Source organism: Raphanus sativus, chromosome 1 (assembly GCF_000801105.2).
Source record: "Raphanus sativus cultivar WK10039 chromosome 1, ASM80110v3, whole genome shotgun sequence".
Taxonomy (NCBI): Eukaryota; Viridiplantae; Streptophyta; class Magnoliopsida; order Brassicales; family Brassicaceae; genus Raphanus; species Raphanus sativus.
This window is the reverse complement of record NC_079511.1, coordinates 1,564,564-1,580,230: the sequence shown is the minus strand read 5'-3', so window position 1 is coordinate 1,580,230 and position 15,667 is coordinate 1,564,564. Positions and strand designations below refer to the sequence as shown.

Below are 15,667 nucleotides of genomic sequence, written 5' to 3'. Positions count from 1 at the left end.
CTCAAAAAAAATTTGAACGAGTCAACCTACGTTATTTTCACGAATAAATTGTCAAATGTATTTAAATTCAAGTGTGTTATATTTTCTTAATACAAATTGGCTGATTGTAACTTACATTATTTTCATGACTAAAATGTCAAATGCATTTAAATTCAAGTGTCTTATATCTTTTCTTATACAAATTGGCCGATTATATCTTTTCTTATACTCCTGGTCAAATATTATGCGTTTCATCATGATTGGAAGTTTAGACAAGAGGAAGAGCTTCTGTTTTCGATATGCTTTCCAGGAAGCTGTGTATGCTCTATGGCGTGTTAGAAACAGAGTGAAACATGGGGAACGATTACCTTCAATGATGGTTATAAAGAAGTTAGCTGACAAGGGAGTGAGGAATAAGTTGAGTTTACTGAGATCAAAGGGAGTAAAAGGGATGCAAGATACTTTACAAATTTGGTTTTTCACTCGTTTGTAAATTGCAAATTTTGGGGGGTTAGTTTCAAAGTCTAAAAATTATTTATAGGAAGGGTTAAGGTATAAGGACACACTCTTGATGTACAAAGACTTTTTTGATGAATAAAAATTTAACATTCATTCAAAAAAAAAATTGGCCGATTGTAACCTACATTATTTTCATGAATAAAGTGTTAAATGTATTTAAATCCAAATGTCTTATATATATATATATATATATATATATATATATATTTTCTTATACAAATTGGATGATTGTCTGCGCCATCGATTTGGAAGGCTACACATAATTTTTAATTAGACTGTGAGGGGTCAAATTAGAAAATGAAATATTAAAGTGGGTGTGAAACTAATATAGAGCAAAAATACGAGGGCTAATAAGGCAATAAAACTGGAAATAACAACAAGGAGGGAGAGAGAGAGAGAAACAAACGAAATCGTGTCTAGAGAGAGAAGAAGTGAGACGACTTGAGCGACAATCAAGGCGGGGAGAGACGCCGTCAACAGAGAAAAAAAAACAGCACAAGAACAAAAATATAATAAAAAATAACGAAAGAAAGGATCTTCTTCTCTTCATCTTTGGTTGATTAATCTGTGAAAATCTAAATAGCTATTGATTAAATTAAATTAAATTAAATCAAAGAAAAAATCGTTTTTTTCTCTGCTAAGCTCATTTTCTTCTTCCTGTTTTCGTCAAAATCGGTTTTGCTCATTCTCCGAAAGGGATTTAGGGGTTAAAACATCAAAATCACGATTTCGAAAGTTTGAATCTTCAGATCTTCCTTCTTCACATGAAACCCTAATTTTTTGACACATTGCAACTTAGCTCAATTTCATCATTTTGAGTTGATCGCATTAGGGTTGATTTTTTTTGTTCTATCTGATCGACGACTCGGATCTGGTCTGGTCGTCGTCGGATGAACCATGAAATGGGCAACATTGCTTAAGGACTTCAAGGAGAAGGTCGGTTTAGCTCAATCCCCTGACGCCTCTACCTCCGCCGACTCCTTTCCCGTTGACCTTTCTGCTCCCCCGTCTTCCTCCTCCTCCTCCACCTCTCCATCCGCTTCTCACCCCGGCGCTTCTTCTCGCCTTGACTTCAGCTCCTCTCCTTCAAGGTATCATCATCTACTCTTCTGGCTCTGCTTTGATCTGATTGTGGTTGCTACTTGTTTTTGTTTAATGGGACCATACTTTATAGATTGCTTCTCTTTTAGATTAGATTAGATTGCTTTATAAGTGATCAACATCAACTAAGTGGATAGTCCTCTTTTAGATTGCTTCATTTGTGGTGCTAGATATTTTGTGATAAGGTTTGTTAATTGAGAGAGTCAAAGACTGCTTCTTTTTTGACATTTTTTTAAATTTTATAGAGCCAAATCAGTTTTATGAATTGGATTCTGTAATTTTGTTGACTGATTGCTGTAAGACAACTGTTGATCCTCTTCTGGAAAACAGAGATAACCATGAGTTGGAATTGGACTTCAAAAGATTATGGGAAGAGTTCCGCTCATCAAGCTCTGAAAAGGTTCTTACTTTGATAATCCATACTTTTGTATACTCAGTTAATCATTTTTCCGGAATGTCTTACCTTCAATCTTGGGATCTTGTGTTATCTATACTGGATATGTCTACTAAAGATTAGCTACTCGTTCGTATGTCATGCAGGAGAAGGAAGCCGCCTTAAATCTGACCGTCGATACCTTTTGTAGATTAGTGAAGCGGCATGCCAATGTAGACCAGTTATTTACTATGTAAGCTGTTTCTAACTCTTTTTACCCTTCTTGTTGTTGAAGTGGGGTTTGTTGTTTCCAACTGAAAAATAGCATTTGCACCAAATTTATGGTGGAATATGTATTTTTATTAACCTATATGGTTCTCCCCTGTCTAGCGGGTGTTCTTCTCTACCTCATACTCAGACTTGGTAACATCATTAATATTGAGTCATTTATTTTTATTGCAGGTTAATAGAAACACATATATTCTCTTTTGTCATTGGGAGAGCATTTGTGACAGATATTGAGAAGTTGAAGATCCGCAGCAAGGCAAGGTCATTGGATGTAGATAAAGTATTAACGTTCTTTTCAGATGTCACCAAGGTTTGCCATTCTGAATATTGTGCTTCTTGACATGTTAACCTCTCTTCTCTGTTTCTAATCCATTATCTCATCCTGCAGGAGGGATTTAGTCCTGGTGCGAACCTCTTAACTGCTGTTGCAGTACTTGTATCTGCGGTACCTTTTTGACCTTTTCCAGTTTACTCACTCTATAAAATCTTACAACCCTCATTTTCGCACCAACAGGATGTTGGATCGTTGATGCTTTTATGCCTTATATAATGTGTACCTCCTATCCTTGTATGTGTCATTTTCAGCCAATCGACAAACAATCTCTCCTGGATTCTGGGATTTTCTGTTGTCTAATACACGTTCTCAGTGCGCTTCTAGCATATGATGAACCAAGCAAAAGTAAAACAACTGCTAATTTGGAAGAGATACCAGCAGACACAGATACTGTATCCAGAGTTCTTCAGACTAGACGACTTGAGGTTCGTTTAAACAGTTTTATTCCAAATTCTAATAAGACTACGAATAATTTGTTTTTGCACTGGATATTGACAACCAAATTTTCAGACTACACATGCTTTGTCATTTAAATAAATACTTTTTCCTTCTTATTCTTGTAGGTGGAGGGTAGTGTTGTCCATATCATGAAAGCTTTAGCAAGCAATCCTTCTGCTGCTCAGAGTTTGATTGAAGATGATTCTCTTGAGGCGCTTTTCAATATGGTTGCCAATGGATCCGTTACGGTTTTCTCTCAATATAGAGAAGGTCTAGTTCCACTCCATAGCATACAGCTTCACAGACATGCCATGCAGGTAATTTTTCGTGCATCTAAGTTAAGGCGTTGTGTCATGAACAGCTTTCTAATTTCACGGTTGAAACCTGATTGAATAACCTGATGCTTATAGTTTCATTTGACACCCTCTCGTGCCTCTTCCAGATCCTTGGAATTCTTCTAATCAATGACAGTGGGAGCACATCAAAATATATACGCAAGCACCATCTGGTATGTCAATGAATTATGCAGACTGACTTGAGTGTGATTTATCGATTCTTGTCCATATTTATAAGCTTTCACCTTGGGTTTTAGTTAATCTTTCTTGCTGATGTTGACACTATGTAAAATTTCCGTGGTCAAGGACTTGACTTCAGGATATTTATGTTGATTTCATGATAAAAGCAAATGATAATTAGATGTTGTATATAGATTTTAGTTTCTTCAGAAGTTTAGTATTAAAAAGTGGCAAGTCCAAATGGCAGTCTAAAAGTTTTTCATTCCCTTTTGTGAATTGCTTTTAGTAGTCTATCAAATCTACGGAGCAAATAATTTCGTGATTTCCCCTGCAGATAAAGGTTCTTTTGATGGCTGTCAAAGATTTTGATCCAGACTGTGGTGACCCAGCCTACACAATGGGCATTGTGGACTTGTTACTTGAATGCGTGGAACTATCATACAGACCTGGTAAATATAGTGTACACCAATATAAGAGCTCTAAATATGTAATGTCCGTATGGAAAATGCAACGTGAGAGTAGAATATCTAGTTATCACATTGCATTTATGGACATGTAAGGTGTGAATTATGGCTACTAATCGTTTATATTTTGACTTTGTAGAGGCTGGTGGTGTTAGACTCAGGGATGACATACGTAACGCACATGGTTACCACTTTCTTGTTCAGTTTGCCCTGGTTCTATCTTCCTTGCCAAAAAATCAGACTTTTGTGTCCAGTCGTTCATCTATTAAAGAAGATAGTGGTTCAGATGGCTCTGAACCGTTTCCTGATGTAGAAAATACGAGCAGTAGGGAAAATGCTGATTTTTCGTCACAAAACTTTTCTCCATCATTGTCGAGATTGCTTGATGTCCTTGTCACTCTGGCTCAGACTGGTCCAGCTGAGCCATCTGTAGGTAGGGCCACACGTTCATCCCAGACGAAGCCAACTGGGCATAGCAGAAGTCGAACTTCATCTGTGGATAGTTTATATGATGAAACATGGGAACAGGGAAGTAGTAAAGTTAAAGACCTGGAAGCTGTCCAAATGCTACAAGATATCTTCCTGAAGGCAGATAATAAGGATCTTCAGGCAGAAGTATTGAACAGAATGTTCAAGATATTCTCTAGCCACGTGGAAAACTATAGATTGTGTCAGGAGTTAAGGACCGTTCCATTACTTGTCCTGAACATGGCTGGTTTTCCTCCCTCGCTGCAAGATATAATCCTCAAGATTCTTGAGTATGCTGTCACGGTTGTCAACTGTGTTCCAGAGCAAGAACTGTTGTCACTTTGCTGCTTATTGCAACAGCCAATCACATCTCAGTTGAAGCACACCATACTTTCTTTCTTTGTGAAGCTCATATCTTTTGATCAACAATATAAGAAAGTTCTACGTGAAGTTGGTGTTTTGGAAGTCTTACAGGATGATTTGAAGCAACACAAGCTTCTTATGGGTCCAGATGAGTTTAGTGGAGTATCTAATCATTCTGATCTGAAGCCTAGCTCAGGTAGCTTTAAAAAGCACTTAGATACTAAAGATGCCATCATTTCATCACCAAAGTTGATGGAATCTGGATCGGGAAAGTTACCTGTCTTCGAAGTTGACAACACTATTACCGTTGGTTGGGATTGTTTGATCTCTTTGCTGAAGAAAGCTGAGGCTAATCAGGCATCTTTTCGTGCGGCCAATGGTGTGACAACTATTCTTCCTTTCTTGATATCGGATGCCCATCGAACTGGCGTCCTGAGGGTCTTATCATGTCTAATTACGGAAGACACTAAACAGGTACATAGAACCAGCATCTTGGTGGTTATAGATTACACCGATGCCATTATTGTATATATTCTGCGTATTTGGCAACATTTCTGACTTCTCTTTCATTGACTCTCTAACCAGGTCCATCATGAAGAATTAGGTGCTATTGTTGATTTGTTGAAGAGTGGAATGGTCACTAGTATTTCTGGACATCAGTACAAGCTTCATGATGATGCCAAATGTGATACAATGGGTGCTCTATGGCGTATCGTTGGTGTCAATGGATCTGCCCAAAGAGTCTTTGGTGAAGCCGCTGGTTTCTCTCTTTTATTGACGACTCTTCACACTTTTCAAGGGAACAAAGATCATATGGATGAGTCTGATGTGATGGTTTACATCAAATTGTTTAAATATCTATTTCGCCTTATGACAGCTGCCGTCTGCGAGAATGCTGTTAATAGGATGAAACTGCACGCTGTTATAACGTCTCAGACATTTTATGAGCTCTTGGTGGAGTCTGGATTGCTGTGTGTTGAGTTGGAAACGCAGGTTATACAGCTGTTGTTGGAACTTGCACTTGAAGTGGTGCTTCCACCATTTTTGGCATCAGAATCTACGGCCTCTGCTGCTATTACAGAAAGTGAAAAGACTACTTTTGTTGTCACAACCCCATCAGGCCAGTTCAATCCTGACAAGGAGAGAATTTACAATGCAGGTGCAGTCAAAGTTCTGATACGTTCACTGTTGCTCTTTAGTCCAAAAACGCAGCTAGAATTTTTGAACCTTTTAGAAAGTCTTGCTCGTGCCAGTCCTTTCAATCAAGAAAATCTCACATCAGTTGGTAAGAACCATGCCTCTGGGTTGTATTCTTCGATTATTTTTCAGAACCCTATTGCTTTTTCTTCTTACTCTCTCTCACCTCTTTATATCTTTTCATAAATTGATATGAACAGGCTGTGTCGAACTTCTGTTGGAGATAATTTACCCCTTTCTTCCGGGTTCATCTCCATTTCTGTCTTATGCTTTGAAGATTGTGAAAATTCTTGGAGCATACAGGTGCGACATGCTGCATATTTAGTATATTCAGAATGCATTTCTAAGGTTGCCACATTTCTTTTTTTATGTCTGTTATCTTAATATGTAGTTTTCTTTGTGTAGATTGTCCCCGTCTGAGCTCCGAATGCTGTTTAGATATGTTTTGCAAATGAGGATTATGAAGTCAGATCATGCAATAGTTGAGATGATGGAAAAGCTAATTCTCATGGAAGACACAGACTTGGAACATCTATCTCTGGCTCCTTTTGTAGAGATGGACATGAGCAAAACTGGGCATGCTTCTGTTCAGGTTTCTCTGGGAGAAAGATCTTGGCCTCCTGCTGCTGGTTATTCATTTGTTTGTTGGTTCCAGTTTCGTAATTTCTTAACAACCCAAGGAAAAGAACCAGAAGCCTCCAAAGTTGGCTCTTCGTCAAGGACGCGCATCCCGAGTGCGCAGCAACACGAGCAGAACATTTTTCGGATATTTTCTGTTGGTGCTGTAAGCAATGAAAGTCCATTCTATGCAGAACTTTACTTTCAGGAGGATGGTATTCTGACCCTTGCCACTAGCAATTCAAATTCTTTGTCGTTTTCTGGATTGGAGATTGAAGAGGGCAGGTGGCATCATCTTGCTGTTGTTCATAGTAAACCGAATGCTCTTGCTGGACTCTTCCAAGCTAGTGTTGCAAATGTCTATCTTGATGGAAAACTAAGGCACACGGGTAAACTGGGGTACTCTCCTTCGCCTGTTGGAAAATCTTTGCAAGTAATAGTTGGAACTCCATCCACTTGTGCCAGAGTTAGTGATCTGACATGGAAAACACGCTCATGTTATCTTTTTGAGGAGGTGCTCACATCAGGTTGCATTGGTTTCATGTACATTCTTGGTAGAGGGTACAAAGGTCTTTTCCAGGATGCGGATCTCTTACGCTTTGTGCCAAATCAGGCTTGTGGTGGGGGGAGCATGGCTATTCTGGACTCATTAGACAGTGATGTGACGACATCGTCGAATGGGCAAAAGTTTGATGGAAGCAATAGACAAGGAGACTCCAAGGCAGACGGTAGTGGAATTGTCTGGGATCTTGAGAGGTTAGGAAATCTTTCCTTTCAGTTACCTGGCAAGAAACTTATTTTTGCATTTGATGGGACATGCTCGGAGTTCATCCGGGCGTCTGGAAGTTTTTCCCTCCTCAATCTGGTTGACCCCTTGTCCGCCGCTGCTTCTCCAATTGGAGGTAGATGGTGGTCTTAAATACTCAACTTCCTTTTATGTATTTGCATCTGATCTAGTTTTATTGTTTTACTGATTCTGCTTTTTCAAATGGTTTAGGAATACCACGTTTTGGGCGTCTGGTGGGAAATGTATGTATCTGCAGACAAAGTGTGATTGGCGATACTATCCGCCCCGTTGGAGGAATGACTGTTGTACTCGCGCTTGTTGAGGCTGCCGAATCTAGAGACATGCTACACATGGCTCTTTCATTGCTTGCCTGTGCGCTTCGTCAAAACCCTCAGAATGTGAAAGATATGCAAACGATCAGGGGATATCATTTACTAGCTCTATTTTTGCGTCCCAAAATGTCTCTATTTGATATGCATGCTTTGGAGATATTTTTCCAAATTGCTGCATGCGAAGCTTTGTTTTCAGAGCCAAAGAAATTGGAGAGTGTACAGAGTAATGTCACTATGACACCTACGGAGACTATATTCGAAAACAGCTATGAGGATCTTGGTCTTTCGAGGTTCCGCTACGAAAGTTCCTCAGTTGGGTCTCACGGGGATATGGATGACTTTTCTGTTCCCAAGGATTCTTTTAGTCATCTTTCTGAGTTAGAAACAGACATTCCTGTTGAAACGTCAAACTGCATTGTCTTATCTAACGTGGATATGATTGAGCATGTCCTTTTGGACTGGACCCTTTGGGTGACATCCCCTGTTTCCATCCAGATTGCTTTACTTGGGTTTTTAGAAAATCTGGTATCAATGCATTGGTACAGGAATCACAATCTCACAATTCTGCGCAGAATCAATCTGGTGGAACATTTGTTAGTGACACTTCAGAGAGGTGATGTGGAAGTTCCGGTGCTAGAAAAATTAGTTGTTCTGCTTGGATGCATCTTAGAAGATGGATTCCTGACTTCTGAGCTTGAAAATGTGGTTAGGTTTGTGATCATGACATTTAATCCACCGGAAGTGAAGTCACGAAGCTCATTATCGCGCGAGTCAATGGGAAATCATGTAATTGTGAGAAACATGCTTTTGGAAATGCTCATTGATCTCCAGGTGACCATAAAAGCAGAGGAACTTCTGGAGCTGTGGCATAAGATAGTTTCGTCAAAATTAATAACATACTTCCTTGACGAAGCTGTGCATCCTACTAGTATGAGGTGGATCATGACTCTTCTTGGTGTTTGTCTTGCTTCTTCTCCGAACTTCTCCCTTAAATTTCGGACAAGTGGAGGTTATCAGGGGCTGATGCGGGTACTTCAGAACTTTTATGATTCCCCAGACATATACTACATACTGTTCTGCTTGATCTTCGGGAAACCTGTTTATCCAAGACTACCGGAGGTTCGGATGTTAGACTTTCATGCCCTAGTCCCGAATGATGGAAGCCATGTCGAGTTAAAATTCATAGATCTATTGGATTCGGTGGTGGGAATGGCTAGATCTACTTATGACAGGTTGATCATGCAATCAATGCTCGCCCACCAGTCTGGAAGTCTTTCGCAGGTCAGTGCTAGTCTTGTGGCTGAGCTTGTAGAGGGGGCAGAAATGACTGGGGAGCTTCAAGGGGAAGCGTTGATGCACAAAACTTATGCGGCACGTTTGATGGGTGGCGAAGCTTCAGCTCCTGCCGCTGCGACGTCTGTTCTCCGTTTCATGGTTGACCTTGCAAAGATGTGCCCTCAATTCTCTGCTGCTTGCAGGCGTGCAGACTTTGTTGAAAACTGTTCTGACCTTTACTTTTCCTGTGTCAGGTTGGCATCAGCAGACCTACTGATATAGTTTTTAATCACCTACATGATGATTTTTGTTAGCTTCTTGAAAATAAATTATTTTTCTGTATCTACTTAATAGTCGTTAAATAGACTTAATTTTTTGCATAATTTGCGTCTAAAGGCTATTTTGTACTGTAGGGCCGCTTATGCTGTGAAGATGGCGAAACAGCTCTCCGTGAAGGCAGAAGAGAAGCAAATACATGACGTTGATGATAACGGCTCACAAGGAACATTCTCTAGCTTGCCTCATGACCATGATCAGTCCACCAAGACCTCCATCAGTGCTGGAAGCTGCCCTCAAGAGCAGGTCAGTCTTAGTTCTGAAGAAATGTTTTTACCTGCAAATTATGTGGTTAATGATAAGATGGTGAACGTTCTTACACCACCACCGCAGGACTCAAGTAAATCATTTCAAGGTGTTGAAGATGTTAAGAAACAAGATGACAATCATGTCGGCGCTGTATCAGCTTCAATTGAAAAGGAATTTCCAGATACTAAAGGGAACGCAAATCAAGTTCAGGCAACAGATTCTCAGAGTTCTGCATCTTTCCATATGATTGAGTCTCCCCTTTTATCTGAAAAATCAGGCCTCAAAGTCTCATTCACTCAATCACCATCTCCGGTTGTCGCACTTGCATCCTGGCTAGGCTCTAACTATAATGAATCTAAAAGTTCTACAATGAGTTCTCCTTCTCTTGAATCCTATGTCTCTGTTACTGAGGTTGATGCATCTTCAGAACGAAAGTCAGGCTCCCAAGGATCTTCTGCTGTCAATGCCTTCTTCACAGTTAGCCCAAAACTTCTCCTGGAAACAGATGAAACTGGCTATGGTGGCGGGCCTTGTTCTGCCGGAGCGAGTGCTGTGTTAGATTTTATGGCAGAGGTACTTGCCGACTTAATGACTGAACAGATAAAAGCTGTACCGGTTCTGGAAAGCATATTGGAAATGGTTCCTTTCTATGTTAATCCTGAAAGTTTGCTGGTCTTTCAAGGCTTGTGCCTTAGCAGAGTCATGAACTATCTTGAAAGGCGTCTATTGCGTGATGATGAAGAGGACGCGAAGAAATTGGACAAGAGCAAATGGTCTGCGAATTTGGATACATTTTGCTGGATGATAGTGGACCGTGTTTATATGGGTGCTTTTCCTCACCCCTCTGGTGTTCTTAGGGCTCTTGAGTTCTTGTTGTCGATGCTGCAATTAGCTAACAAAGATGGTAAGGTTGAAGAAGTCACTCCTTCCGGGAAAGGTTTCTTATCCCTTGGAAGAGCAACAAGGCAGCTTGATGCTTATGTACACTCAATCCTGAAAAACACAAATAGAATGGTGCTATATTGTTTCCTCCCATCATTCTTGATAACTATTGGAGAGGAGGACCTACTATCACAACTGGGTTTACTTGTTGAATCTAAGAAGAGGCCATCTCGGCATCCAGCTGTTGATGAATCTAGGATTGACATCTCAACAGTTCTGCAGTTGTTGGTCGCAAACAGGAGAATCATATTCTGCCCAAGCAATCTTGATACTGATTTGACTTGCTGTCTGTGTGTGAATTTAATCTCCCTAATCCTTGACCAGAGAAAGACTGTGCAAAACATGTCACTTGATATTGTCAAATATTTACTGGTACACCGAAGATCTGCCCTCGAGGATTTGCTCGTCACTAAACTAATCCAAGGACAAAACTTGGATGTTTTACATGGCGGTTTTGATAAGTTGTTGACTGGGAATCTACCAGAATTCTTCGAGTGGCTTGAAAGCTCGGATAAGACAATTAACAAAGTTCTGGAGCAGTGTGCTGCAGTACTGTGGGTACAGTACATAGCTGGCTCGGCGAAATTTCCTGGTGTCAGGATAAAAGGCATGGAAGGTCGCCGGAAGAAAGAGATGGGAAGGAAATCGCGAGATGTGTCGAAGCTGGACCTTAAACACTGGGATCAGTTGAATGAGCGGAGATATGCGCTAGAAGTAATGCGTGATGCCATGTCTACTGAGCTTAGAGTTGTTCGGCAAAATAAATATGGTTGGATACTTCATGCTGAGAGTGAGTGGCAAACTCATCTCCAGCAGCTTGTGCATGAGCGTGGAATATTCCCAATGCGTAAATCCAAAAGGTCTGAAGATCCCGAATGGCAGCTCTGTCCGATTGAAGGTCCGTACAGAATGCGCAAAAAGCTTGAACGATGCAAGCTAAAAATTGATAGCATCCATAATGTTCTTGATGGAAAGTTGGAACTTGGGGAAATTGAGCTTCCCAAAGTGAAAAATGAAGATGGGCCAGTTATTTCTGACACAGATTCCGAACCAGCTTTCCTGCTCAGTGAACTTTATGATGAGTCGTTTGTGAAAGAGTCGGATGATTTTAAAGATGTCGCTTCTGCCAGAAATGGATGGAATGATGATAGAGCTAGTAGTACAAACGAAGCAAGTCTTCATTCTGCTCTCGACTTTGGTGCCAAATCTAGTACAGCATCTGTGCCAATAACAGACAACACACATGCAAAATCTGAGACTGGCTCTCCAAGACATTCATCTTCTGCTAAAATGGATGAAACTAAAGGCCCGGAGGAAAACTCAGAGAATGAACTGAATGATGATGGTGAGTACCTGATCAGACCTTATCTGGAGCATCTTGAAAAGATTAGGTTCAGATACAACTGTGAGAGAGTTGTTGATCTCGACAAGCATGATGGAATCTTCTTAATAGGGGAGTTCTGTCTGTATGTGATAGAAAACTTTTATATTGACGATGATGGGTGTATTTGTGAGAAGGAATGCGAAGATGAGTTATCTGTTATTGATCAAGCGTTGGGTGTGAAAAAAGATGCCTCCGGAAACCTGGATTTCCAGTCCAAGTCTAGCACATCTGGGACGACAGCGGTGAAAACGGGAGCTCTAGGGGGAAGAGCAGTAGGGGGAAGAGCATGGGCATATGGTGGGGGTGCTTGGGGAAAAGAAAAGATGTGCATGACTGGTAACTTGCCCCATCCTTGGCGTATGTGGAAGCTTAATAATGTTCACGAAATATTAAAACGTGATTACCAGCTGCGTCCGGTTGCAATTGAGATATTTAGTATGGATGGGTGTAATGATCTCCTCGTGTTCCACAAGAAAGAGAGGGAAGAAGTTTTCAAAAATCTGGTTGCCATGAACCTTTCAAGGAACAGCATGTATGGTATTATCGTTCTTTTCATCTCGTTTCTGTTTATTCGTCGCAACTGGGTTGAGCATAATGCATTTGTTTATTTTTAACATTTTATAGCTGTTCACTGTTCTCTGTTAAAATGAATAAGTCTTTCAATCAATGCCAATGAGTTAGGCATGGGATGGGTGTTCTTTTTTAAGCTTACTTCTCAAACACTAGATTCGGTCTTCGTTGATATGCAAAAATGTTAGTTATTCTGTTATTTTTTTTTCCAGGCTCGACACAACTATTTCAGGATCAGCAAAACAGGAAAGTAATGAGGGAAGCCGCCTTTTCAGATTAATGGCGAAGTCATTCTCGAAAAGATGGCAAAATGGGGAAATCAGCAACTTCCATTACCTAATGCATCTAAATACCCTAGCAGGACGTGGATACAGTGATCTCACGCAGTATCCAGTATTTCCATGGGTTCTCGCAGATTATGATAGTGAGAGTCTTGATTTGTCAGATCCAAAAACTTTCAGAAAACTCCACAAGCCAATGGGTTGCCAGACACCTGAAGGAGAAGAAGAATTTAGGAAACGGTTTGTGCTGTGCATCTTAAACTTTTTATAGTGCACCTTCCTCTAGTGTTCTTCGTCATACATCTTAATTTTTCATGCAGCATAATTCTTTACCTTCTCGATTTTCAGATATGAGAGCTGGGATGATCCTGAGATTCCAAAATTTCATTATGGTTCTCACTATTCAAGTGCTGGAATTGTTCTGTTTTACCTTCTTCGCCTCCCACCGTTCAGTGCTGAAAATCAGAAGCTGCAAGGCGGTCAGTTTGATCATGCTGATAGACTCTTCAATAGTATAAAAGATACTTGGTTAAGTGCAGCTGGAAAGGGAAATACGTCAGACGTAAAAGAACTCATTCCTGAATTCTTCTACATGCCAGAGTTTTTGGAAAATAGATTCAGTCTTGATTTGGGTGAAAAACAGTCGGGAGAAAAGGTTTGTGCCGATTCCATTTCTTTCCGTGGTGCTTGAATGTACCATTTTCCTTTCGTGTAGTTTTTTCATATATTTTAGTTCTTCTGCGTGATTTTAGGTTGGTGATGTCTTTTTACCTCCGTGGGCTAGAGGTAGTGTACGTGAGTTCATCCTCAAGCACAGAGAAGCGTTGGAGTCAGATTATGTCTCAGAGAATCTGCATCACTGGATAGATCTCATCTTTGGGTACAAACAGAGAGGAAAGGTACATTTTCATTTTGCTTCCAGCCTTAGTAAAATGCAGAAATTAAAAGTATTGCCATGTTTTAATTTACTTTTCCTTTATTTGAATGTTGTTTTATTCTCAGGCTGCAGAAGAAGCTGTAAATGTTTTCTATCACTACACGTACGAGGGAAATGTTGATATTGATGCAGTTAGCGACCCCGCATTGAAAGCTTCCATACTAGCGCAGATTAATCATTTTGGGCAAACCCCGAAGCAGCTATTCCAGAAAGCTCATGTCAAAAGAAGAACAGACCGAAAAATTCCTCTCCACCCTCTGAAACATTCGATGCATCTAATTCCTCACGAGACACGTAAATGTTCATCTTCTATAAGCCAAATCACTACTTTCCACGACAAGGTGCTCGTTGCCGGGGCTAACTGCTTCCTGAAACCCAGAGGCTACACCAAATACATAACATGGGGTTTCCCAGACAGGAGTTTGAGATTTATGAGTTATGATCAGGACAAACTGCTATCAACTCATGAAAATCTCCATGAAAGCAACCAGATCCAGTGTGCTGGTTTTAGTCACGATGGACGCATTGTGGTCACTGGAGCAGAAGATGGTCTAGTGTGCGTGTGGAGAATAAGCAAGGATGGCCCGCGTGGTTCACGACGCTTACGGTTAGAAAAAGCCCTATGTGCTCACACAGCTACAGTCACATGTCTACGTGTAAGCCAACCGTACCAGATGATTGCAAGTGGGTCAGATGATTGCACAGTTATAATATGGGATCTCAGTTCGATGAGTTTTGTGAGGCAGCTTCCTGACTTCCCAGTTCCAATTTCAGCAATCTACATAAATGACCTTACAGGGGAAATTGTAACTGCTGCTGGAACTGTCCTTGCGGTTTGGAGCATCAATGGCGACTGCCTTGCTGTTGCTAACACATCGCAGTTACCATCTGATTCAGTATTATCTGTAACAGGCTCGACGTCTTCTGACTGGCTTGAAACAGCCTGGTATGTAACTGGTCATCAGAGTGGAGCAATTAAAATATGGCGGATGATACATTGCACTGATCCGTTGAGTGCTGAGAGCAAAACAAGTAGTAGCAACAGAACAGGAGGGCTGAATCTGGGTGATCAAGTGCCAGAGTACAAGTTGATTCTACACAAGGTGCTGAAATTCCATAAACAACCGGTCACCGCTCTCTATCTCCCGGCCGACCTGAAGCAGTTACTAAGCGGAGATTCAGCTGGACAATTGCTTTCATGGACATTACCAGATGAGACATTAAGAGCTTCATTGAAACAGGCTTCATTGAAACAAGCTTCACTGAAACAGGCGTCATAGGTTTAGGATGTAAAGCGGAGGCCAGTCATTCCCATTTGGTTTCTTTGGCTAGAACCGAGAGAGCTGGCGAGGGGACTTGAAGACAGGACCAAATAGTAGGAAGAAGACCAAAGCTTGTACAAAGTGTTGGCTCTGTTTGCATAAATGGCTTGCAGGTTAAGAGGAAGAGAGCAAGGCGAGCCATTCTCGCTTCTGATTGCTGGTGAGTTTACAGGATTAGGAAGAGGAGAAGATGAGGTTTGGTTTGAGAATTTGTGTAAATAGATATCTTCTTGAAAACTCATTGCAAATAGCAGAAGCTGTATTTACAGCCCCATATGTATTTGTATTCACAGCCCCATCTGTATTTTGTCAGATGCTGTTCTTGTATTGTTTTAATAGCTTGTGACCTTTTGTATGCTTCATCGTCTGCTTCAATGTCAATGATAGTTGTTCTCTGTTCTTGATTTTAAAGAAAGAGAGATGGGTATGTTCAGGAAAGACGGGCGCGTGAAAGGTCTTTCGCTTCTCCACTGCTCAATGCTCATGCCACCTCATTTCATAAATCGTATGGAATCGATGTAAACACGAAGTCTCAAAAGTCCTCTTTATGAAATGAATTTTATTTTAAGTTATTTTAATTACTCTATCTCTTAAA

The 15,667-nt window shown here is 40.7% G+C and overlaps 1 protein-coding gene across 2 annotated transcripts; it reads left to right on the top strand.

Moving 5' to 3' along the window:
• The first annotated feature begins 913 nt into the window (after positions 1-913).
• On the top strand, positions 914-15,467 carry LOC108858957 (protein SPIRRIG). Of its 2 annotated transcripts, XM_018632808.2 has the most exons (20): positions 915-1,589; positions 1,930-1,999; positions 2,140-2,225; positions 2,435-2,570; positions 2,649-2,705; positions 2,846-3,019; positions 3,158-3,349; positions 3,475-3,540; positions 3,882-3,996; positions 4,151-5,316; positions 5,428-6,127; positions 6,240-6,342; positions 6,445-7,559; positions 7,655-9,305; positions 9,465-9,633; positions 9,721-12,494; positions 12,745-13,053; positions 13,162-13,468; positions 13,566-13,712; positions 13,816-15,467. In XM_018632808.2, the coding sequence occupies exons 1-20, from the start codon at positions 1,396-1,398 to the stop codon at positions 15,028-15,030; spliced, it is 10,746 nt and encodes a 3,581-aa protein (XP_018488310.1). In that variant the 5' UTR covers positions 915-1,395; the 3' UTR covers positions 15,031-15,467. The 2 variants fall into 2 exon arrangements, with proteins under 2 accessions (XP_018488305.1, XP_018488310.1); XM_018632803.2 differs by having other exon boundaries at positions 914-1,589; positions 9,465-12,494.
• Positions 15,468-15,667: the final 200 nt, after the last annotated feature.

Bases quoted from the DNA above. Each gene is read 5' to 3' on its own strand.
- LOC108858957 (XM_018632803.2), top strand. From the start codon at position 1,396: ATGAAATGGGCAACATTGCTTAAGGACTTCAAGGAGAAGGTCGGTTTA. The intron at 3,350-3,474 runs GTAATTTTTCGT...TGCCTCTTCCAG, and splicing joins TTCACAGACATGCCATGCAG to ATCCTTGGAATTCTTCTAAT. The intron at 9,306-9,464 runs GTTGGCATCAGC...TTTGTACTGTAG, and splicing joins CTTTACTTTTCCTGTGTCAG to GGCCGCTTATGCTGTGAAGA.